The 26,088-nt window shown below is 41.4% G+C and overlaps 1 protein-coding gene across 6 annotated transcripts in view; it reads right to left on the bottom strand.

The window, feature by feature from the left end:
* The window catches only part of RMDN2 (regulator of microtubule dynamics 2), a 73,983-nt gene that overhangs the window by 38,119 nt on the left and 9,776 nt on the right, over positions 1-26,088 (bottom strand). For all 6 annotated transcript variants that reach the window (XR_012158182.1, XR_012158181.1, XM_073338402.1 and 3 more), the window contains exons 4-6: positions 24,424-24,526; positions 22,116-22,176; positions 2,017-2,092 (exon numbers count right to left, since the gene is read on the bottom strand). Coding sequence is in view for 4 of the 6 variants with exons in the window: in XM_073338402.1 (XP_073194503.1) it covers positions 2,017-2,092; positions 22,116-22,176; positions 24,424-24,526 (240 nt within the window). In the remaining 2 variants the exon portion in view is untranslated. The remainder of the gene's footprint in view (positions 1-2,016; positions 2,093-22,115; positions 22,177-24,423; positions 24,527-26,088) is intronic.

A 26,088-nucleotide genomic window follows, 5' to 3' on the forward strand; every position in this document is an offset into this window, starting at 1 on the left:
AAAGGATAATAAAAATCAAATGAGATGTTTTCTTCCAAACCCACCTTTCCCCTCCTCCCTCCATTTTCAGGTCTCATTTTTGAGGCAAATTATTTCTGCATAATCAGTATTTCAAGAATAAAGAATAAGGAATTTTTTCCAACCCTGATTTATCATTTGCCTCTCAACAGAACTCAATTGTCAGATACTTTAGGTTTCACTTTTCCTACATCTCTATTTTTTTTAACTAAGCCAATCACTAAAATAGTGGTATTATAACTTCTCATCTGAACCACTCAAATGATCTTTTCTTGCAGATCTGAGAGCTCCCTATTTCATTTTTTTTTGGCAAACTATTCACATATATACTACTCTTTCAATCTATTTTTCCCTGTCATTCCCATGTTTCTATACTATTCATGTGATTTCAGAAGTTACCTCTGAAGAGGAGAATCTTACTGAAAATTGTACAGTTAACATTTGAGACACTTCTTAAACTCATTCCTTTTATAACTGCAAAAATTGCTTCTTAAATATATGACCTCTTGACATTATATCTGGCTCATGATCGATCCATTTTCCTCAGTTCTTGCCCTTTGCTGTGTGTCCAGATATTCTAGGCTTCACTCACTTGGTACTGTTAGGGTGGAATGCTCTTTAAGATGAGATGTATACTCTATTGATAGTATACAATATGCTTTTTTACATCCCGACTTAAATTACACCTTACAATTTAGACAATTGCTAACAATTTTACTTAATTATGGAAGCATTTTCATTGATATAAACTGCCTTATTTGGCATAGGTGTTTATTAGTTGTGCTTTTTTTTCCCCCTTTTCTTTTTGTTATTTACTGTGTAATGTAAAATGCCCTGATACCGCTGAATAGTGCTATATAAGAGACAATTCTGCTACCCTTGCTCTTGTTGAATAGCAACACAAGTTTATCAGCCTTCTATTTCTGGGTCTCATTCATTCATTGGGACTACTTGTGCAGCAAGGCGGTATGCAACATGGATTGTATAGGTGCGTGTGGGCCTCAATAAATAACATGTACAATACAACAGCAGACGGCAAAACCTCTCCTTAGACACCTTTAAGTTACAACTAAAATTTTAAGCTTTCTGTGGCAGAGACTTAGTTCCTTCTTTTTGTTTTATAAAGTGTGATGCACATCCATGGTGCCATGTAATAGATAAAAATTAAACATCAGACGAAACCTTAAAAACTGGAGCTACAGAGAAAATAACACAAAGACACTGGGCACTGGTTGGTGTAGCTAATAGAAGCAGGGATGCTAGCCACGGCATTCTCTTGCCAGTATCCTAGGGGCCAGGATTTCAAGAAGCAGGCTGAGGGTCTCTGGGGGGGTGTAATCTGCTGCTGTAGAGGAGATGCTGGAAAGAGGTTGAAATACAGGCTTGGGGGAGCAGAGATGAGTCAGGAGAAAAAGGCAGATTTATGAGTCACCCATGTAAAGATGATAATTGAAGCCATGTGTGTGTATGAGAATCCCTGGGAAAGATGTAAAGCTAGAAAAGGAGGATATGGACAAAGCCCCCAGCAAGACCTTCCCCCATGTTATAATGCTAAGTGACATGGCCCAAATTTCTGAATGTGAAATATACATGTATCTGCAAATGGAAAACATTAAACAAAATTATCACTTCCCCAGGGTGACATGAAGCAACACCAATCACTGTAGGAAACTGCAGCATTTAGTGTTAAACTTGTTTCAATTTTCTATTTTTTTTTCTTTAATTACAACAGCAGAATCACTTTTCCCCACTTTACTTAGGACAAGGAATAAAGCAAAAAAATCTTGGCATTGACATATGAAGTCATATTTAAATCTTTGTAGTTTGAAAGCTAATGGACAATATGTGGTAGGAGCACATACAAATAATTTCTTAACCATAACACTGGCATTGCAACATACCCTGAGGCTAAGTTAGTTTGCTGGAAAAACCTCTCTTTTATACTATCGGGGAAAGTAAATTAAGAAGAGTTGCTAATGAAACTACCAAAAAACATACCTTAAAGAGACAGCCATTCTTGATTTTGTTTTGTATACTGTCAAACTCAGACATATAGCCACACATAATTGCAAACCTGGAGTGGGGAAGAAAGGGGGAAACAAAGCAGCAAAAATAAAGTTCACACATTTATGATCATTTTAGTCAAACCCCTTTAAACCAAATTATAAAATATTTCCATAATTACTTCAGTAAATCTTCAGGAATAGTCTAGCAATGTATGGCTGGCCCAAAATTTAATGCGAGTTGTGCATATTTGGAAAATAGAAAAACATGATAAACTGGCAGCAAAAAAGTTGCCAGACACTGAGAAAGTATAACTGATATAGTCCATCAATGGGGTTTGAACCAGGGACCCTCCTTCAGAACTGAAAGTATGAGTTTCCACTACTTAAGTCAAAGGACTAAGGATAACATTTTTAAAAGTACCAAGTGACTCAGGCACCAAAGTGCCAATTACAAAAGTGACCTAGGCACTTAGGAGCCTAAATCCATTGACTTTCTCCTGAGTGCCTAGATCACTTCCCCCCCACCCTCCCAATTGGAATTAGGCACTTCTGAACATTTTTACCCTTTATTATAGCTGACAGCTAGAACCCAAACTAATTAACCTTATGTGGACCAGCCATGAGAGGTGGAGAAAGATCCACACTCTCTTAATATGGATTACATAAGCAGCACACATATATCCTGGCATACAGAGAAGGGTGAAAGTTGCCACAGATGAGGTTGTCGAGCTTGAAAAAGGAGCCCAGCTCGCTATACATAGAAAACAGCATTATCATATCCTGTCTTTCAGAACCTGGAGCCAGCAGTGAATCTGCTGGAGCAAATCATTTCACCTCAATGGTGGAGCAATCAGTACACACAGTACCACAACTAAGCAGCACCAAGTAGATTAGCTGAACACTATGTTGTGTCAGTGATATGTCAAGAATGCCAGTGGGGGTGACAAGACAGGCCCCGGACAGCGCCCAGGAAGGAAACCCACGATGTCCACAAGCAAAGACAAATACTCACCTAATAGATAGCATGGAAATACTGAGCTTGTGATAATTCCAAGGTGTGTTCAGGGGCATGGACTTAGGGCAAGGTGGGCAGCCAGCATGAGTTGCAATTATTTTAACTGCACGAATTGACCATGAGATATTAACACCATCCCCATCTGCAAACACGTATCCTCACATCAAGCTGCTACTGATAATATACCTGAGAGGCGAAAAAGGCCAGCAGGACCACACACATTTGATAGGAATGTAACTGCAGCAATTGGCAGCTATGACTGAAAGAGTACAAGATTGGCTCTCAAATCACATGGTTGCATCATTCATGTATTTATAGGCTAGCAAGGTTCACAGAAATCATTTATTAATTATTACAAGAATGCAATGATTGTCACATCAGTTACATGGTGCAGGAGAGGTTTGATAGGGATGTTAGAAATATGAGCGAAAGCAAAGGATAAAACTGATCGTTCATGGCATGCAGAACTCACAGAAGATCTTGTACGTACATCTTCTGTATAAATAACTTTTGCAGATTCTGTTTGTCTGTCATATGCAGGAAAGCACACAGAAGTAGAAGATGCAGCTACACAGAGACTAGTCTATGACATTGTATTTGAGAAACTGTATGTGATCATGTAATTAAAGACTGTACCAGACTGCATATTCATGAAGGAAGGTCCATCAATGGCTATTAGCCAGGACAGTCAGGGATGCAACACCATGCTCTGAGTGTCCCTAGCCTCTGTATGCCAGAAACTGTGAGTGGATGACAAGAGATGGATCACTCAATGATTGCCTGTTCTGTTCATTCCCTCTGAAGCACCTGGCATGGGCCACTGTCAGAAGACACGATACTGGGCTAGATGGACCATTGGTCTGACCCAGTATGGCCGTTCTTATGTACAAGGGAGAAGAGTGTTAAGAGTGTGCACAATCTTAACTCCCATTTCTTGACTTGTGAATGCTACCTTAACTTTCTCTTGAGGTAGATTCTGTTATGGAAATGTATATAAATAGATTACACTGTACTCAATGATGTAGCACTGGCTATAACCAGAGTATTCTCAGCTAAAGGTGGGGCTCTTTGTTCACGAGTGAACAATCAGAATATAAACAGACACTTCAAATCTTATGTATTTTATTTATGGCTTTTTCTGCTGTAACTGAGTTAAGCAATGTTTTCACTCTTTGCTGCTGCCTAGCTTTTTAGAAGTTCTTCAAATATCTTAGTCACTTTTCAGAATGTCTCATCTCCCTTTTACCCATTCCTCCATGTTCGTTAGTTGTTCTGGCATTTCTAATATTCTTTGTCCAGTTATTTTTTAAATTTCCTAAAATGTGTGTTCTGTTACAGCAAACCACACAATGCTGCTCTTTCCATGATTCCAAGCCTAGTCACCTACTGACTTCTATCACATTCCTCCCCTCTCAGTGCATCTTAGGACCTGTTACCTTAATTATTTAAAAATAATAATTTCACAGAGAAAATTCACGCCTATTTTTTTTTTAAAAAAAAACACCCTATTATATCTTGGTTTTTTTCCTCCTCCCTGTTTCTATATGAGCCCATGATCAATTGTTGGAGGCAAGCAGCATTTTAATAGGGCAGCCATGAGGTCCCAGTTGAGCTATTTGTTTAGGCCCCAATTCTGGAATGTTTATCTTTTATATACATCGATTTCTATGGGATGACTCACGGGCATAAAGTTAAGCATGTACATTAAGTGCTTGGAGGATCAAGGCCTTCATTCCAAACTGTCTATAATTACAAGACTTTTCAAATTATAATAAAATTACTAGGTATGGAGACATTAGCATTTCAAAAGGAAATTTAGGGTCCCTCAAAAACAGTTACAATTGGGGAAAATATGCTGTTTTAGAAATAATTTTAAATGGACTCCCTCTCTAGGTTTGTATTATCTGAACAATATTCTCATCTTCTTGAAACTCCAGGAGCTTATGCATGCTTACTGATGTGCACATATTACTTCAATTATAATGGAATCATGCATGCATACAGAGGGGAAAACAGACCCCCCTAGGCCTGATTTTAATTTGCCCTAAGGCCACTTTACACCACTGTATAGAAGTATTAAAGCAGCATAAACTCATAAATATGGTTTCTTAAATCTTGTAGAGTTCGGCTAAGACATTTAAGATTTCACAATGCATTATCAAATCAAAATAAAGAGTAATCTAAAAGAGAAAAAATAAGCTGAAGTATCGAGTTAAAGTGAGAATTATGCAAAAAACTTAGCAAGTAAATGACAGTAAAAGAAGAACAGTCTATGTTAGTATTCATTTATTTTAAGCATTATTAAATCTCAGCTTTATTGGCTTCTTTACAAAATTTAACAGTTCGAACTACTAGTGAATCCTTTTTAAATGTATATACTGGAATTGTTGACACAAGTACTAAAATATCATTTTACTGCTTATAAATAAATCCAATGCTTTTACTATAAAAATCAATGATAAAAGTAATCATGTTATGAACTGTTGATTTCTGATACTGCCAATGTTTCCTGGTAGGGCATTAAAGTGGGCATAACAACAGTTGTTGAATTCATGGGACTCTCAGACAGATTGTCAAACATTGTTGAGCAAGATGTACACTGAGCAGAATCTGGCTAATCACGCTGGTACGGAGTCAACTTAAACAGCATGATTTCATATGGGAAAGAGCTGGTGAGGAAGAACGAAACTAGGAAGGTCAAGAAAGTTCAGGTATTTAGAGAGAGGGGAAAGGTACTAAAAATGTTATTTGGCATAAATTACTCAAATCTAGGCAACATGTCTCCTACCCCCTTTACTCATTAGGTGCTAATCAGATAAACTCAGCATACCATAGCTAAACGGATTGCTGCTGGAAAAGAAAACAATGAAAAGCGAACAAGTTAATCCCGCATCTTGCAGTATTTTCCTGTCTGTGCGTGACAAGGGAAAAAGGGCCCTAGCTTAAACCACTTCAGAGCAGTACTTTTATTTATAGCGATTATCTCTAATATGAAGAGATCCCAACAAAATACACACAAAATGAAAAACAAACAAGCCAAAATATCAATTTTAAATACATTCCCTTTTCTAAAAATAAGGAAATCTCTCACATACTTGCTTCATTGTTCTACTTTACACTTTTCTATCTGAACAAACAGTAATGCTGGCAACTTGTGTGTACAAATTACTTAATTATGTAGTGTTAAAATTGCAAAGCACGTTGGACAATCATTTGTGGATAGTGGTTGGTTAAAGACAGAATTCATAACTTTTCAGATTTCCAGGTGTGGATGCATTTGAGTACAAAAAAAAGAGGGTGGGGAAGGTGAAATTTTATCCTTATTTGTAAATTGATAATCTGGACACCTGTGGCTAGTTACAGGAGCACCTTAACACTAAACCAGAGCATGGGACTAACAAAACATGTGCTAATCATTGTCCTGCCCAACATTTTGGATGTTACTTTATGACAAATAATACTTTCACACCTGGTAAAATGTTTCACTAGAGAAAATAAATCAAGGGGAATTAAACAATCAACAGCGAGATGAAAGAGTCTTCGCTGCATAAAGATCCCTGTACGGACTTCTGGCATATTTATTAGCAAAGCTAGCAAAAGAAATAAAACTGGAACATTGCTTTTATTACACATATTGAAATATTAACCTCCTTTTATCCAAATTCATCATTTATCTGCATGTTCAGGGTTCAGAGCTGCGCACTGCTAGGGAACTTCCCTCTTAAGAGTATACCACTCCACAGTCACTTGCCCCACCTAGTGGTTCAATTAGGAACCAGCAGACACCTTTAAAGCGGGGAGTATTTAGTAATTCTTGGTATGACAATGTAATTCCACTACGGTATTATAAAATTTGTGAAAAATAAAATGTTCAAATACTGTATAAAAAGAATAAAACTTTATAACATCTAGGTCTGGAAAAATAAAGAGCAAATCTTTAAAGACTAGGGACCTACAACAGTGACACCACGACTGAGTTAATGTTAGGTTTCAGAGTAGCGGCTGTGTTAGTCTGTATTTGCAAAAAGAAAAGAAGTACTTGAGGCACCTTAGAGACTAACAAATTTATTTGAGCAAAAGCTTTCATGAGCTACAGCTCACTTCATCAGATGCATTCAGTCATCTGATGCATCCCATGAAGTGAGCTGTAACTCACGAAAGCTTTTGCTCAAATAAATTTGTTAGTCTCTAAGGTGCCACAAGTACTCCTTTTCTTTTTGAGTTAATGTTGGTACTTAACTAATATCAAATACCCATACATTCAAACATGCTCATTAAACAAACATAATGGATACAGTTATAATTACTTTTGTATGAGCAAACATTGTTTGTTAAAGTTAAATCAAATTATGAACTTGGAAATATGCTTTAGTACAATCACTGTATGAGAGACACTGAAAAAAAGCAAACAGAAACAGACAAACCAAGAAAAATGGAAATGAAGATAAAATGTCTAGATTTCTGGAAGAAAAAAAAGAATTATTCTCCTGCAGTTAACGTTTTTGTTTTTTTGTTTTTGCACAAACACACACAATAAAAATCAGCTAGCTTTCAGCAGTCACCAAGGATCTGATCTTGAAATGAGCTTTGGCTGGATGGATCCCAGTGCCCACATGGAGACCTGTTGAAATGAAGCTCTATGCAGGTGGATGGGTCTGCCTACATGAAGCTCCTTGAAGATCAGCATACAATGAATTAACCTTTCCTCTGATGGTGCTCCAGGTGGTCTATTGGCATTCAGTCAAAACTAAGACATATTAGGGCATACCTGTTACAGTCAGAAGTACAGCAAGTTCATTCAGCCCATTTTACCTTGCATGTTCATAAACAGCCCAAATGTTAACAGAAAATGTAGATGGTTCTAGGATTTATATCTGTCTTAAAAACAAGGAAATTTATGGATGAACATTTGTTCTACCTAGTCTATCCCCTAAATCTTGACAGAAGAAACATGATTCTCAGCAGATATGCTAGTGGCCTAAGTTATTCTCCTGCAGTAATAAAACAAGATGTAGTTTAAAATATTTGCCAAAGCATCTAAGTGACTTAGGAGGCCATCCAAATCAGCACAGCTGAAGAAGAATGTATAGGTTGTTTCTGAAGTTGTAAATGAAATAGCTCCAACTAGTCTGCTTTAGTAATACAAACTATTAAAACCTACAAGACAAATCTGAGTTTTGTCTTCATGTGTATTACAACAGTGTGTCAAATATGAAAAACTCTACAGGGAGACCAAGATCTTAGCACGTAGTCAGTCCTGGGACCCTCTTCTAACTTCTATAAACCCATCCTTCTCGGTAATAAATGGATCTTGCGTCATCACACTTTTATAAACAAGTTGAGGCGTACTGTTCAGAAAATGTCCTGTAATAGTTCTGTGTGAAGTATCTCTAAATATAGTCATGTTGATTAAATGACTCAAGAGTTATTTTGCATGGTATGATTAATTTTGAAAATGCAATTCAACAATAATTAGTAGCAATTCTGCTGCTAGCCTTGCTAGGAATGCTTGAAGCATATTGCTGCTTCATCGGTACATATAGCTAATACCACCATCCCTCTGCCCCATTCACTCAGGGGAAGTAACATTTGACATGTGACTGCTTGCTGCACATCCATGAGATTTATGATGTGATCTCGTGAACAAAGCCAAAAGGGTTTTGTGAGTTTGGCATTCCATTCAGAAGATAAAATCCAAGAATTTCCAGAATCTTTATTGTTAATTTTTCCTACAGAGGCAAACTCTAATGATCTGCTAAACATTAATGATACAGATCATCTCTGCACAAGCATGAAAAGCAGAGGGAGGGCATATTTTCAGTGGAAATCTCTGTGAGGATACTTTCACAGCGATTACTCCACCCCATGCCATTGATGGAAGGGGGAGGAGAGAGAAGAGGCTGGGGTTTGCCTAAAGATCCCTGAGGGCTGATGGAAAGGCAGAGTCATCACTACAGAAGTCTCATATCCCGTTATTACTCTGGACCCTGGTGGTCTCCTTGTTCATACTGCAGTGCGTCCGACTTTAAAAGGTCCATTCCGAAAGAGTGCCTCATGCCTAGGACATGTAATGCATGCATCAGATTGAGACACTCCTAAATTCATGACTTTCACCTTCTGTATTGGCATCTCTAAATGGGTGGGTGCTAGCAGCCAGGGGTGGTCTCTGGCAACATAGCCTCCTGCATGGGTCCCCAGGAGGTGGATCCACAGCAAAGGCTGTTACTTTTTCCAGATAAGTTCCATGAGTTCAGAGCCAGGGAAATGATATGCAACCCTCTAGACCTGCTCCTGACCTACCCCCACCTCCCTCAGTCCACCCCAGTTCCTGCTCTCCTTCCCTTTCCTCCCAGATGGACCCTAGACTGGAAACCCACCCACTATTCCCCCACAGGGGAAGAGCTTTGAGGTCTCCTAGGAAGGTTTTAAACATTCTCATTTCCATAGGCGTGGGCTCGCTAGATATACTGTAATCAAAGCTCTATAATTTGGAAAACGGGGAAAGGGTTAGCGCCATTTGTGAATGCCAGGCAATTTTCCATCCATTCCATCCTTTTTATTTGAAGGGTAATGTTCAAATACATGCAAAGCCCAGGAAAAGAAGGGTTCATTTTCACACAGTTATCAATGCTGATCCTAATTCTCCTTCCCCCTCCCCCACCCCCCCGGCCATGGGAGCCTCATTCATCCCCTCCCTTTTCCCTTTCACTGCTCCTCTCAGAGGTCCTGTCTCACAATTATCATCCCACCACTGGACCTTTTTCCCCCCTCCCCCCCGAGTCCGTCTGCAGAGTTCCCTGTATCAGCCAGAAGAGCAGCACACTCTCCCCCCCTCTCGCGGCTGTATGTGCTGCTTACACAGCCTCAGACACACACGGATTGCTTCTGTGGTAGTGCAACTAGCCTCCTAGGCTTCCTTTCTAAGTCTGGCTTTGAATGAGATGTTAAAGCCTTATAGAGTTGCTCTCAGCTCTGTGATTTTACACTACAGATATCATGGGTTTGTACCTGAAGTTATAGCTTTTCTTACCACTATTTATAGAGTGTTTTAGTTATAAAAATGCATCTGATTAGTCTCAGGGCACACGGAAAGCATCAGTGGGATGCTCATTTACTTATGTTGGTGAAAGTGTGGGGTTGGGGTTAGGAATCTGCAAGCCCGCCAAGATGCAAAGCGAAGTCCTGAGTTTTTCCTTACTTGCAATGCAACAGAGCCTACACTGTAGACTCTGGCAGGAACCAGGCCTGGAAGAAAGAATTTTTGGGCCTTGTGCACTGTGGAAATTGCCTGCTCTGAACCTTTCATAAAATAGACAGCAAAGCACCCCCACCTCCTACATGCCCCACCCCACACACATACTACCAATTCCCCACTCTCCCCACAGACCCCCGAGTGCCCCTCCTACTCCACATATTCTCTAACAAGCCTCCACTTAACCTGACAGCCCTCCCACACATTCCAGCAACCCAGACATACATCCTGTTCACACAGCCCTCAGCACCTCAGCCCCACCGGGCACAGCTCCCAACATCCAAGTCTCCAACCCTGCCACCATCAACATCCCCAACTGCTCACTTCACTAAACCCATAGCCCACCATCAACTCACCCACCATCCCCGCAACCTTGCTGGCCATTCATCAGTGCCATCCTGGGCTAGGGCAGCTTCTCCTGGTCCTGGTCGCCCAGTTCTGCTTGTTCTGCATGGGTGGCGGGCAGCCAGGCCAAATTTGAGCAAGTGGCATTGAAATGCAGTGCTGCTCAGGGTTCCCCCATCCTACCCCTGGTCATCGGATGGTCCCCGTGAGATAGGGGCCCTGTGCAAGTTCCAAGAGTACACATTGGTTAATCCAGGCTGGCAGGGACAGTAGTTTTTGTTGTAAGATCTCATAAAAGTAATAAAGCTGAGCTCCATGGAAATGTCAGGTGCACATGACACGTGCAGCTAACACAAGCAAACACACTGGGAAAAAACCAACAGATTTAAAAAAATACCCACACGAATGCAAACTAAATTTGAGAATTTTCCATATAGTAAAACATTGTAAAGGACACAGCAATACACAAAGAGGAATCCAAAGGCACACATTTTAGACTAGTATTCAATGCAGATTAATTTGTTGTACCCAAAACAACATTAACAGAATATTATGGGCCTTCTGCATTTCTGTGGCCATGGAATTTGTAGCAGAACTGTCCCCTAGAAACTAAACTTTAATTTTTAAAATATTTGTTCTTATCTCGTATGGCTGCAGATATAACTCTGAAAATATAAACAGAGCATAAATCAACAGTCATATCTTCATGAATCTGCACTGTGTGAAACAATAGCTCTCAGAGGTGTGAATAGCTCTGTTAACCTCAACTGGGTGTTCATTCTGAAACCTATCATAATTTAATTGTCGTTATTTCCTTTACTGACTATTTTAACAGAAACATCCAACTGGTGTGTTTATGCCACAATCCCAAACTATGTCCCATTCACCTGCAGTGAATTGCTGCAGAATTTCCACCAGAGTGTCACTAATCAAAGGACCTTGCTGCAGAAGGTGCCTCATACCTCTCTATAAGCTGGGTTCTATCTCCCATGATTCACCGTTCCCCTTCACCAAGAAGGAGACCACGGTTTATCAAGGCTATGTTTTAGTCACAGGTATTTTTAGTAAAAGTCATGGGCAGGTCATGGGCCGTAAACAAAAATTCATGGGCCTGTGACCTGCCCATGACTTTTACTAAAAATAGCCCCATGACTAGGGGATGTTTGGGGGTGAGGGGGGGGCTTCCTACCCGCCTCCACATTCCTGCAATCCTAGGCGGCGGAGGGACCAGGGCAGGGGCTCTGCTACTCCCACCACAAGTGCCGGCTGCCACAGTTCCCATTGGCTGGGAACCACAGCCAACGGGAGCTATGGGGGCGGGGCCTGCAGGGGCAGGCAGCATGCAGCGTAGAGCCCCCTCCCCGCTGCCGCATAGGAGCTGCAGGGCCATGCCAGTGGGAGCCCGGGAGTCCCCCACCCTGAGTTAAGAACCCCCCAGCACCCCATGCCCCTAGCCCCCTCCCACATACCCAAACTGCTGACCCAGGGGCTGCATGCCTTGGGCAGCCCCTGAGCCAGCACCAGCTGCTGCAGAAGTCACAGAATCCATGACTTCCACGACAGACTCACAGCCTTAATCATGGAAGATGTAATCTGACCAGGGAGCCCATATTATAAAGGAGTCTGGGAGCATGAGCCACCTGAATTACAACTCCCAGGAGACTCTACACTAGCATTTTCGAATAAAAATATTTCTGTTTTCTGCAAAATAAATAAATAAATAAATAGCCTGTAATTTTTTTCCTGCAGAAAATTTTAAATCAACTCTAATCACTAGCTTCAGCAATTAAGTAATCTTACTGCTGTAGCTCTCTACCAGTTGTCTAAATGTGCATAATTTACCCGCTTAGAGGCTAGAAATATAGAGTAAATTATATAAGGTCTCCCTTAGGCCCATTTACCAACCAGCAATTTGCAGCTCCTGAAACATCTCTTCTGCATCTGGGCCTATATATTTGAAGTTTTACATTACTTCTGTCAAAATAATAAGTGATTAGTGTATACAATGTGTCGACACTAAACATAATTAAAAAACATAAAAAAGCATAGATCCATACACACACACACGTTATTTGTGTCTCCTCATAAATCAAACATGGGAAAAAATCTTTCCCCAACCTGAGACATCGTTATGCCAAGTTTCAGCTGAGGGCAAGTTTTCTGACCGAAGTGTCAATCCTTTAAAAAATGAAGAATTTATAATGGAAACAGCTGCTCACCTTAGGCACAGTGGCGCTATCTGGCTCAGCTATAATATAAAAATATATGTGTAATTCAAGGAGAAAAGTGTTATGAACCTTAGCTATAAAAGTGTGTAAAAATATTACTTCCAAGTTTGAAAGTTTCCTTAGCTGTAAATTATTATCCTCACACATATTTCTGTCTTGTGTGACAAAGTTCCTCCTCTGCCTTGGCGGGTCCTGCACTTTTTGGTGGATTTGCTCATCTCAGAGGTTCACAGCAGCCCTCAGTTTGGCCGCTTCTGCTAGAGGCTTAAACCTGCAGTTCACTCAGCTGACCTCATCACTGGCCAGAATGGGGGAAAACAGAGAACAATCTCCACAGTCTCTGTTGTCCCACCTAGTGGGTCAGGGACAGGCCAGAACCCTTTCCAAATTAGACCCTCCCTTCTGGTGTTGCTCACAGACCAGCTCTTCCTGTGTCCAATCAGGAGTTGCGGGAATGAGGGGAACCTGAGCCCACCCACTACACTGGGTTCCAGCCCAGGGCGCTGTGGATAGCAGCTCTCTACGTCTCCTGTATCAGCTGGGAGACAGCTAAAGCTCCCTGGGCTACTTCCCCATGGCCTCCCCCCAGCACCTTCTTTATCCTCACTGCAGTATCTTCCTCCTGAAGCCTGATCACGCTTGTACTCCTCAGTCCTCCAGCAGCACACCTTCTCACTCCCTGCTCCTTGCACACCCCCCACTAACTGATGGGAGGTCCTTTTTAAACCAGGTGTCCTGATTCGTCTGCCTGCCATAATTGATTCTTGTATGTTCTTAATTGGCTCCAGGTGTCTTAATTAGCTTGCCTGTCCATTGGTTCTAGCAGGTTCCTTATTGCTCTAGGTCAGCCCCTGCTCTGGTCACTCAGGGAACAGAAAACTATTCATCCTTTGGCCAGTATATTTGCCTTCTATCAGACTCCTGTACCCCACTGGTCTGGGTCTGTCACACTTGATGAATTTTGTTTCCCTAGGGAAACATTTTACAGCCATTCCCCCTTCAAACCCGGACATTATCTAGAACATTTCTTCTATTGTGGGGGCCTGTCAGCATTCTCTATTTTGCTGGGAACTTTCTGTAAAATCCCTTCAGCCCTGTATTAGATGAGGGTTAAATAAAAGATTTTCCCCCCATATAAATAGCTCCCTTCCCTAGCCCTCTCCTGTCCTCACACAACTCAAATACTTTAAAATTTGAAATGTCCAAGTTGCCTAGCCCTGAGGACTAGATGCTTTTGTTAGTCACACATGTGCACAGATGTATAACCACCAAGTTAAGGCATTTACAGACTTGGTTTCATGCACATGCAGTAGTAATTTCTGCTAGAACTGGGAGCATAACACCAGCTGTGAGTTGGGTGAAGCTTAATCCTGGTAAAGTCAAAATGATGAGTAAGATTCCCAAATTATAATGGGAATGGTTATAATGCATGTCCCTACTCCTGAGGGAGCTGTTCCCCTTTAGTTCAGGAAATTCACAGTTTGAGAGTGCATTCAGATACCTGACTATTTTTGGATTCTCAGGGGTGATAGGAAGCCGAAAGCACCTTCTGGCTGGGCATTTACACATTTACATAGCCAGACATCTCCATGACTTTGCAATAAGCCAGTCCGGAAATTACAATGTACTCTACATTGGACTTTTGCTCTTTACAAAATAAACATAACACAGAACAACTACCCTTAATGTCACACTGAAGTTTAAGCTAGTAGAGCAGGGGTGGGCAAACTTTTTGGCCCGACGGTCACATCGGGGTTGCAAAACTGTACCGAGGGCCGAGTAGGGAAGGCTGTGCCTCCTCAAACAGCCTGGCCCCCACCCCCATCCGCCCCCTCCCACTTGCCGCTCCCTGACTGCCCCCCTCAGAACCCCCGACCCATCTAACCCTCCCTGCTCCTTGTCCCCTGACCGCCCCCCTCCCCGGAAATCTGCCCCTAACCGCCCCCTGGAATCCCACCCCCTCTCCAACACCCCCTGCTCCCTGTCCCCTATCCACACCCCCACCCCCTGACAGCCCCCCTGGGACTCCCACCCTCTAACCAACCGCCCTCTGCTCCTCATCCCCTGACTGCCCTCTTCTGGGACCCCCCCACCCCTAACTGCCCCCCGGGATCTCACTCCCTTATCCAACCCCCCCGCTCCCTGTTCTCTGACTGCCCCCCTGACTCCTATCCACACCCCCACCCTGACAGGCCCCCTGGGACTCACACCCCCTATCCACCCCCCTCCGCTCCCTGTCCCCTGACTGCCCCAAACCCTATCCATACCCCCTCCTGACAGGCCCCCTGGGACTCCCACTCCCAACCCTCCCTGTTCCCCATCCCCTGACTGCCCCACAGAACCTCCACCCCATTCAACCGCCCTCTGCTCCCTGACTGCCCCCCCCCCCAGGACCTCCTGTCCCCTTACCATGCTGCTCAGAGCAGCAGGAGCGCGCCGCCCGGCCGAAGCCAGCTGCGCTCCCTGCACTGCCCAGTAGGAGCAGCAGGCCAGAGCACTGCCTGCACGGCGGCATCACTGCAGGAGAGGGGAAGCCTCCCCGGCCGGGAACTCAGGGGCCGGGCAGGACAGTCCCACGGGCCGGATATGGCCCACAGGCCATAGTTTGCCCACCTCTGTAGTAGAGCATACAAATGACTTCCTAGTTGGCAGTGTTAGCCTCAGAGGCCCAGATCCACCAAAGGACCGAGGTGTAACTGCGTGTTGCAACACCTAACTTTTACGTGCCTAGAAAATCCCTGGAACAATAATGGGACCCACAAAGCCTGAGTTAAAAGCCTAAGCTCCCTATACAATACATGGGGAGAGACAGATGCCTGAGAATGCAATCCACAAAACCAGCACACTATGCAGGGAGCCGCCAACGACAGTCAATAGTCACCATCATACCAGAATATCCCGCCCCAGCTGGCTCAGCATGGTCAACTATAGAATTCACTTCCCCTGCTGATCTGACAGACCCTGAGCTTTTGCTTAACATACATGGGGAAGAAGACTGGTGGGTGTGGTTGTACTGTGTGCAGATTTCACTTTGAAAAGTCATTTGTATTAAATAGTGTGTGCGCGCGCTCTCAGACGTTCTGTAATCAGCGACATCCTACAAACGCATAGAAATAATTAACTTACTGCCGCAGTTAGTTTTGTGGCTAACATATACATCGGCCCTGTAAAGTATAGAAAATGTTCTGTGTAAACAAATGTCAGTCAAAAGAGATAATATTTAGAAATCTTTCTGCTCTTTGCAGAGCTTGTAACCAACCTTCCTCTTCCAAAAAGTGGGTACGGTGGATTGAGCAGTGGCATATGAAAAGCGTAAAGAGAAAAAAGTGTGAAAGATTTTGCTACTCACAGAAAAACATTTATTTAGTTTTATCAATTGTTCTAGAAAAGTGGCTTAGAAAAAACAGCAGAATGGATGTTTTCGTAAATAATGCTGTAGCTGAAATAAAAAATGTACCTGTTATATTCTAAGAGCTCCTAGTATTTATTAAGGTAATAGAACAGTGTTTTTCAAACTAGGGTCCGCAAACTATGTCTAAGATTTCCAAAGTAGTCCTCATCTCCTTTCAGAATTTTTTAGGAGTACGCAAATGAAAAAAGGTTGAAAACATCTGACATAAATAGGGCCCTACCAAATTCATGGTCGTGAAAAACGCATCACAGTCCATGAAATCTGTTCTCCCCTGTGAAATCTGGTGCCCAGCTAGGAGCCCCTACCCTGTGCAGGGCTCCAGTTTCTACTCCCGGCCGGGTACGGGGAGGGACGGGACTTGCTCTTCCCCCGCAGGTGCCACTCTCAAGACGGGGCAGACCTACCTCTGGGAACCTCCCCCGGCTGCAGGAAACTCAGCGGCTCTAGCTGTCACCCCCACCCATCTGCACAGGGAAGCTGCGGCTCCGGCTGTCAGCCCCACACTTGGGCGGTAGACTGCCAGGAAAACCATACGGTAATCAACCCCACATACCTCCGACCATGACTTCTGAGCTGCTGCTGGCAGTGGTGCTGGCTTTCAAGCTGGGCGTCTGGCCAGCAGCCTTCGTCTCTAACTGCCCAGCTCTGAAGACAGCACCCCTGCCAGCAGCAAGGCAGAAGTAAGAGTGGCAATTCCATGACCCTGTTACAATAGCCTTGCAACCCCCCCACAACCCTGACTGCCTTTTGGGTCAGGACCCCCACAGTTACAACCCAGTGAAATTTCAGATCTAAACATCTGAGAACATGAAGCTGACTAATTTTATACCCCCGCCATGAAATTGACCAAAATGGACCATGAATTTGGTCATAAAACAATCACAAACAAGATTCTGTTTGAGGTTGCTGGGTTTGCTTTTTTTTTTTTTTTTTTAAAAAGCTGGTTAACTGACAAACGCCAATTTTTGCATTCCACTCCCATGGAACTTGCAACAAGTTGCACAAGTTAAAATGCTGCAAGGTGTTCAAACATTTGAGTGCACATTTATATCCTTCGCTAAAATCTTACTATCGTTCTAATCCCTCTTCACAGGCTACTGGACTGATTAGACATGAAAATTACAGCTGATTTTCATTGTCAACAGTTTTCTTGGAAGTAACAGTTTAAAACATCTCTAATCAAACAAACAATCTAAGGGCTTCATGATATATCCAGGAACCATAAAATAAAGTATGACCACTCAACAGCTGAAGTCTGGATGCATCTATTAATTTTGAGATTATTAGCAGCTGAAAAAAAAATCAATTGCCAAGGCTGACTGATTGATAAAAGACGTTTTGGTCTGTACTTTTTATATTTATCCCACTGATTAAATTTAATTTGAAGATGAATATTGAGTACCTGGCACGCTGCTGGTAAAAACACTGATTACCTCTGGTACTGATATCTTTTTGGCAAAAAGATTATCTTCTGCACTGACAGATCACACAACTAAACACAGACAGGCAGTGGGCCCAATTCCAGGCATTTTTTGGAGGCAGATGTGGAAAGTACTTAAAAAACGACCTTAGCTATATCAGCAAACCCTCCTAATGAAGACATTACTTATACCAGCAAAAGAGTGCTTCTGCCCAAATAAATAACTTATACCAGTTCCGCAAACTAAAAAAGATATACTGGCAATAGGACTTTTTTGCTGATATTACTGTGTATACAATAGGGCTTTTGCCAGCACAGCTATGCTAGTAGGAGTGCGTGTGATTTTTTTCATACTCCTAACCAACACGTTATGCTAAAAAACTTTTAAGTATAGAGATAGGTAGACATGAAGGTATTTTTTTGTTGAACGGCATATTTGTCTTTGCCCAGAAAGCCCATCACTTGTTCTCAGATCATAGGACTTCTCTGAACAGACTAAATGAAGTCACCAAGTTGACATATAACATATAAAATATGGTTACCAGGTCAAATAAATCTAAAAAAAATCTGTATGGGTGGTAAAAGAAGGGCAGAATTAGCAATTTCCCCTCAATCAATTATACTTCACAGTTGCTGAACTTCCTTCACTTGTACATATAGAAATTTATGTTCTAATTAGAGCTCCTAATTATTAGAGATAAGCTCCTAAGAAAAGCTTTCAAAGAAGCCTATTATCCTAATCCTCTGAGACATATATTTTATGTTCCCAATAGACAAACAGAATAAAATCCAGGGAAACATTAGTGCCAATTTATAAAACAAATTTTCTCCCACAAAAGGAAGGAATAACAATTTGATATACAATTTCAGAGTTGTCTAATTAAAGTTCATTTCTCCCCAAATTATTAGATTACAAGTGTCTGTGTAATCAAGAAAGAGAAAGAACTGTACGAACTAAGGCCATGTCTCCACTTACAGCAGCACTTGTGTAGCCACGAGAGACCTCTCCCATCAACATAATAAAACCAGCTCAATGAGCACCGGTAGCTATGTCAGTGGGAGAGCATCTTCCGCCAACATAACGCTGTGCACACGAGCGCTTACGCTGGCAAAATTTCTATCGCTCAGGCAACAAAAATTTTGCCGACGTAAGTGCAAGTGTAGACATGGCCTTAATAAAAGCAGATAAGTAGACTTAGCTGCCTGCTAGGAATTATACTATAATATTATTGCTTTTATTATTGCAGCCCGTCTATATCACATTTGCAAAGTGAATTAGAGATAACCCTTATCCAGTACTAGTCAGGGGAATAATATCAAATATTACAATATTCTTCATAAACAAAGTGGGATTATAAACTACTTTAGAGTCTATACCATATTAATCCTTAAAATCGCCACCAATGCTGAACACTTGATCATTCCAAACGAACGAAACCTACAATGCCATTATACTTTTGGAAAGCCACCATACCTCTGGTTGCATAGTAAAAGAAAAGTTCACACTTACTAAGGACAGAAATACAAGGATGAAATTGTAGAACGTATATAATTTTTTTTTGCAATAAGACACCATGGGATTTCCTTCCACACTTCAACCTCTAGAACAAGTTTTTTGATCTATCTAATTTTGGGACACCTTTTCTTTCCTTACTTTTGTACTTATTTTTCCCTGCTAGCGGGGCCTGTCATTACAGTATTTTACTTCTCAACTATGACACAGTTGGCAAGGAGGAGGGGATAAATTAAAAGTCTCAAGGGGTAATGTCCTCTAGCACAGACTAAACTCCCCTTCCATAGTATGCCTCTTTAATGGCCTAGAGCCAGAAAGCAGAGCTGGATCAAGGAGAGGTGAGATTAACATCAAAGAAAGGGGAAATACACCATTTTAAAAGCATAGCAACTCTCTCAGGAACCCCTGTGCAGGAACAACACAAAGTGCGGATCTCAGCATAGCAGCAGACAGACTAAACTGATGCAATAATTAGCAAATAATTAATAAACTAACACTGGAATGAAAGAAACAGAAACAAAACTTTCATCAGAAAGGAGAAAAGTAAACAATAAATAAAATAGCAGCACTGAGGAGACCCCAGCTAAAGCTAGCAGAAATTTTTTTGATGGAATATGTTTCTGTCAGAAATGCTGATTTGCCAAACTTGGAACATTTCATGGGAACATACAGACTTTGATAAGTGCTTTATTTTAATAAGGGAAAAACAATTCGTTTCAACTAAAGCAAAGTGCCTTAATGAGGTCATTTTGATATCGCCAAAACTAAATTTTTAAAAACTTTTGTGACAAAGTTCCTGCTCTACCTTGGTGGGTCTTGCGCTTATTGGCGGATTAGCTCGCCTTGGAGCTTCAAGGCAGCCCTCAGCTTGGCCGTTTTTCTGAATTCACAGTCCAGGTCAACTCCTCCTGTGTCTGACCAGGAGTTGGGAGGATTTGGGGGGAACCCGGGCCCGCCCTCTACTCCGGGTTCCAGCCCAGAGCCCTGTGGAATGCAGCTGTCTAGAGTGCCTCCTGGAACAGCTGTGTGACAGCTACAACTCCCTGGGCTACTTCCCCATGGCCTCCTCCCGACACCTTCTTTATCCTCACCATAGAACCTTCCTCCTGGTGTCTGATAATGCTTGTACACCTCAGTCCTCCAACAGTCCACGTTCTCGCTCTCAGCTCCTCACAGGCACACCACAAACTGAAGTGAGCTCCTTTTTAAAACCCAGGTGCCCTGATTAGCCTGCCTTAATTGATTCTAGCAGCTTCTTGATTAGAACACCTGAAGCCAATCAGCCTGTCTTAATTGTCTCCAGAAGGTTTCTGATGGTTCTGGACCCTTCCCTGTTACCTTACCCAGGGAAAAGGGACCTACTTAGCCTGGGGCTAGTATATCTGCCTTCTTATTACTCTCCTATAGCCATCTGGCCCAACCCTGTCACACTTCTTTTTTCAGGAAATTTTGACTTTTCAGTTCCAATTTGGGACTAAAGACAATTTTGAAATGTTGGAATTTCTCATGCAAAAGAAATTCTAAATTTTGCCCAATTCTATTACCAACTTTTCATATGTCATTTTGTTCATGTTCCTAATTTTTACATTAAGCTACAGGAAAAAAATATATATTAATTTTCAAATGTAAGTCAGTAAAAATAGTTCTGCTAGTGTAGAAAGCAGTGGTTTATTTCCTATGTAATGTTCCTCACAGAGAGCACATCACATTTGATCTTTATGATCTGCACTGGCCACCAATTCATTTCTAGGTGTAATTTATATTATTGGAGTTAACCAGGAAAGGCCTGAACATCTCATAAATCACCTACTCCTCACAATATATTAGGAGATTAGCTGAAGGCTGCAGCAAATAACTCCCTTGTTTATAACAGGGGGCTGAAGATATGATTTTGGAGCTTCCTTTCCCTATTGGTCCACCAGAACCAAATTTGTTGGTCTCCAATTAATGCTGCAAGTCATTAACTACCCTCACAGTTTCCTTCTTGTTGTGTGGAGGAGGAATTAATTTGGGAAGAATGATGGAAAAGTCTCAATTCTGGGGATGTGGGAGGATTTTCAATTTTGGATGGACAATGGGCCAATATCTTGAGGTCTCAAACCAACACCATTTCAGTAAGCAACATGATAAAATGCAGAAATTAGTATCCAGATATACCCATATCTCCAAATGTTCACACAAGCCATAATTTTCCATTTGTCTCTCTCTTCCATTACATTGTTTACTTTTCGTTTTGTCTTTTTTCATAATTAGCTATTCCTAAAGTATTCCTATGAATATAGTGTACATTTAATTTATTATTACAATGCATCTGTCTAAAACTCTGGATTCCAGAGGGAATACTTACATAGAAAGATACTACTCTATACATACCAGAATTTGGCCCTATTGTTTAACTTTCATTGCTACAGACTGTAAGTTCATCTAGAGCTTTGGATGGGTGCATTTGAATGACATAAGAAAAATAACATGAAAAAGAAAATCATGTTAAACAACTGTTTTGAATAGTTTAGGAAAAGAAAGAAAATGGAAAATAGTAGTTTGCATGAATGTTATGAGATACTGGTATAATCAAATACTCATTCCTGCATTTCATCATACTTACTGGAAAACTGTTTAGTGTTTCACCAAAAAAAATGAGGTTTCATGTACTATAGCAAGCTTTTCTCAAAATATTTTAATGTAATTATTAGATGTAACTGCATTATGCTGGGTAAATAAAACCATATAAAGTTATAAATAGCTAACTTGCAAAACTGATATCCAACCAATAATCTACAATGATAAAGTATGAAGCCTGTAACTCTTATAGGACTTGTTGTGGAAATTGTTTATAGACAATTTCAGCTTTCTGACTTTGCAGAAAACCAAAATACAGACAATATTTCTCCATTATTCAAACTTACCATTGGTGGCTGTCAGCGCTCATGGTATCCAGCTGAATAGCTTTTTCAGCTACAATTTTTCCTGTAAAAGAAAAAGATATACTAAAGCATCTCTCCATCTTAGATTAAGCCAGGAACTACATTATGAGATAATATATTTTAGATATAAAAGAAACCAATCTGATTTTCCATTTAAACACTGAGAGGGATATTGTAACATTATGGATTCACAATACATACACAAATGTATTTTTTATCCTTTTGTTTACTTAGGATAGTTCAATTCAGATGCAACCAACTGGTTTTCAGTGATGTTCTGCTTTTGACTCAGGAATGAAGAAATTAAACGACTTGGCCAAATTCACATTTTGAGTAGGAGTCCAGATGATGAGCTTGCTGTTTCTAAAGCCTTAGCTGTAACCAATTAAGCCACACTTTTTATTATTATTATTATTATTATTAAAAATAAACTTTAAAAGCAAGAGGTAAAGCAAACAATCCTCTGTCCTGGTGGAATTAAAAATAAGTTACTGTGCCAAGTCCGCTTTAGAAAAAGTTCTCTCTGAGCCTCTTCCCAAACTAAAAATAATTAAGAAATGCTGCAAGAGACTTCAGAACTCAGAACACCCAGCCATTGCAGGATAAATATCTGAACAGGCTGTGATGCCGCACTGCTGATCACATGAATACCTCTGACCCATTTCACATACCACCATTGCTTCTCATTTCTCCCATCAACAGGTGCTAAAATTAATCACAAGCAGCAGCAAATTATGTGAGATCAAAGTATATTTTTATTATTATTTTATTATTTATTTTTGGTAGCTCCAGTGTGCTGAGCACTTTCCAAACAAAGAAGGGAACATCCCTGCCCAAAGGAGCTCACCGTACAGACAGACATGTAAACAAATGGACAGTGAGTAAGGGGAAGGGAGTAACAAAGATATACTTGTGTTAATATTAAACACATACCGAGCTTGTAAGTTATATCCAAGTTAGTCATGAAGCAAGACAATGTCAGTTAGCAAGTTTCTTATAGGAATCAAGACAGAGATGAGTCTTCACAAGAGATGTGATGGCAGACAGAGTAGGTACCCTGCAGAGCAGCTCAGGAAGGACACTACATGTGTAAGGATAGCGAGAAAGAAGGCATGGAGAGGTGTGTGTGTGTGTGAGAGAGAAGCTGTCAAATGAGTGGTCCAGGCTGGCATCCCTGGAGGAACAGAGTGGGTTAATGAAAACTCAGAACAAGACAAAGAGATAAGTATGGAGAGGCAGGATTATGTAGGGTTCTGAAGGCAATAACGAGAAGTTAAATTTGATGCAGGGGGAGCCAGTGGATGAGGTACAGAGGGAGTGATGTAATCAAAGATATGGGCAAAGAGGATTATTTTGGTGGCAGTGTGTTGTATGGACAGGGAGGGGGCAATGGGGATGTCAGAGAGGCAAGAGAAGAATTTTGCAGTAGTCGAGGTCAAGACAGCCTGGGTGAGAATTTCTCATTGAGAAAGGAAGATGCTAGAGGTACTGAAAAGGAAGAGGTGGCAGGATTTAGATACAGCTTAAATGTGCAGGACCAAGGAGAGAAAGCAAATGATGACCTCCCAGTTATGAACCCGAGTGATGGCCAGGATGGTGGTGCTTTGGAAAGTTGCAGAGGAAAAATGGAGGTAGTGAGAGGGGAAAAAAAATCAGGAATTTAGTTTGGACCAGTTTGAGATTAAGCTGACAACAGGACATCTAGGAAGAGATGTTGGATACACAGGCTAGGTGCAGTGGATGCAGCATGTTCTGCTTTTCATTCTTTAGCACTGCTTCTAGTCCACAGTATTCCCAGGCTCCCGAAAGAGCCATACTCAGCCCTCCTCACCTGAGATGGGGTTACTAAACTGTGGGGCCAGGGGAGGGTGAGCAGAGAGGAAACCCTGGACCCCCACCTTTGCCCTAGGAAAAAAATTGTCTCAGCCTTGGCATTTATTTAGCTGTCATCAGGCTCATGAGTCTTTTTATTTTAGTTCTGTGTCAGTCTGGCTCACATTTAAGGATTAAAAGCACTGATTGGAGCCAATTCTGGCTGGCAAAACCCCCTCTAATCCAGTCCTGGACCTCTTTTGAGTAGAGTGAAACTAAGTGCTTGATGCCAAAACGCTTGGCAGTTTTATCATGCAAAACATTTTCATCGAAGTCTAAATGCTATCCTTATAAAACCAGATTACAAATTGCTTGGACTATGACATTTCAGGGAAAAGTACCACTAAAAGTTCACAGTATGAGCCTTTCTACAATAATCAGGTGTCATTTTATCTAGCCAGTTTTTTGCTCCCCCTACCATTAGCAACATATTTCTTCTTTTCTTCAATATCTGTAGTCATCTCAAACATATCTCCATAAGCTCGTGCAAGTCTCCAAAGAAACCCTTCATGGTTTCCATACTGAAAGAAGAAGAAAGAAGCAGATATATTAGACCATTAAATTGACCAAAATGTAAATTTAATTTTATACAGTTTCCTTGAATAATAGTTAAAATAATTTAACACATATTTATTCTCTCCCCTCGTTCCCCTCATTGAAAGATGGTGAATCTTGGGCTATTTTTATTCCTGCCACACTATGTTTATTATGTTTGGAGAGCAAGATAGATGAATTTTTCCTCTAGGAAGAGAAGATAAATATTGGGACACTTAGCTGGAACCCATGTATTAGGTCTGTTCAGGTTTTTTTTCCTCTTTTCATTACCAAAGGACTTTCTATAACTGTTCATTATTACAATTAAAAAGGTAATCCATTATACAAATATCATGCAGTAAGCAATTACAATGTTTTCTTTGTGCATGAAATAAAAGTCTCATCATACACTCACAGTAAGTATCATATCTACCAGTCTGACAGCTATTTTCTACACTTATTAAATGAGGAACACTACCAGAAGCACTAATATATGCCTAACCAGAAGAAATGTATGAAGAGTGAGCACTGTATTGATTCCTGCACCTAAAACTCCCTGTGATTTCAATGAGAGCGTAAGTGCTGAAAGGTCAAGCTCACCTTAAAGGAAAAGTCCTGGAGCAGGGATAGTAAATAGGCAGACTGCGGGCCAAATTCGGATTAACAGACACTTTTTAACAGACCCTGAAATCTTTTTTTTTTTTTTTTTTACTTATCATCATTATTGGGTTTTTTTATTATTATTATTTTCTCTGAAGTCTGGACCTTGACTATACCTTGACCAAGAAATTTGGACTTTGGCAAATAATAATTTACTATCCCTGTCCTAGAGAATATACCAGACAATTGTAACTTTCTACTCGTTTTTCAAATCATTCTTTAGAATTTAATAGAGAATTATATCCCTCTGTAATGGGGTGTACTGGGCCTTTGTGGCCCCCTGCTGGAGGTCCTGTGGTCCTACTACACCCTGCCATTGGAAAAGAGCAGCAAAGGTGGGTCCTATAGGCCTGCCTAGACAGGCTATATGGAAGGAGCCAAGCAGAGCCCAGTAGACTCAGATAAAAGAAGCTGCAAGACCTGAGCAGGTCAGTTGCTGGTTGTGACCAGAGAAGCAGGGAAGGGTGCTCCTCTCTGGTCACAGGAGCTCCAGAGGGAAGCAGAAGGGTTCTGTGGTATTTGCATTCAGACAGGAGGAAGAGGCTCTGAGAACTTCACCTCTGAAGTATGAGAAAAGGCCCAAGGAATAGCAGCAGCAAACTGGAGGGAGCAGTAAGTGGCTGCTGTGTGTTGGTACCTGGAGTAGTAGATGGACCTGGGTCCCCCACCAGCAAGTGCTGGAGTGGCCTAAGCCCTGGAAAGGGACACAGCTAGTTTAAAAGTCCAAGAAAAGGGACTAGATTTAAAGGGCCAAGAAACAGGGCCCAGATGAGGGTAGACCAACATTCCTGGTGGAGCTCTTTACTAAAAGCCCAATAAAGAGGCTAGACTCAAGGGTCCAGAGACATTGCTGAAGACACTAATAAGGACAAACTGGTAGTCCTTGTTG

Source organism: Lepidochelys kempii, chromosome 3, assembly GCF_965140265.1.
Source record: "Lepidochelys kempii isolate rLepKem1 chromosome 3, rLepKem1.hap2, whole genome shotgun sequence".
NCBI classification, from domain to species: Eukaryota; Metazoa; Chordata; order Testudines; family Cheloniidae; genus Lepidochelys; species Lepidochelys kempii.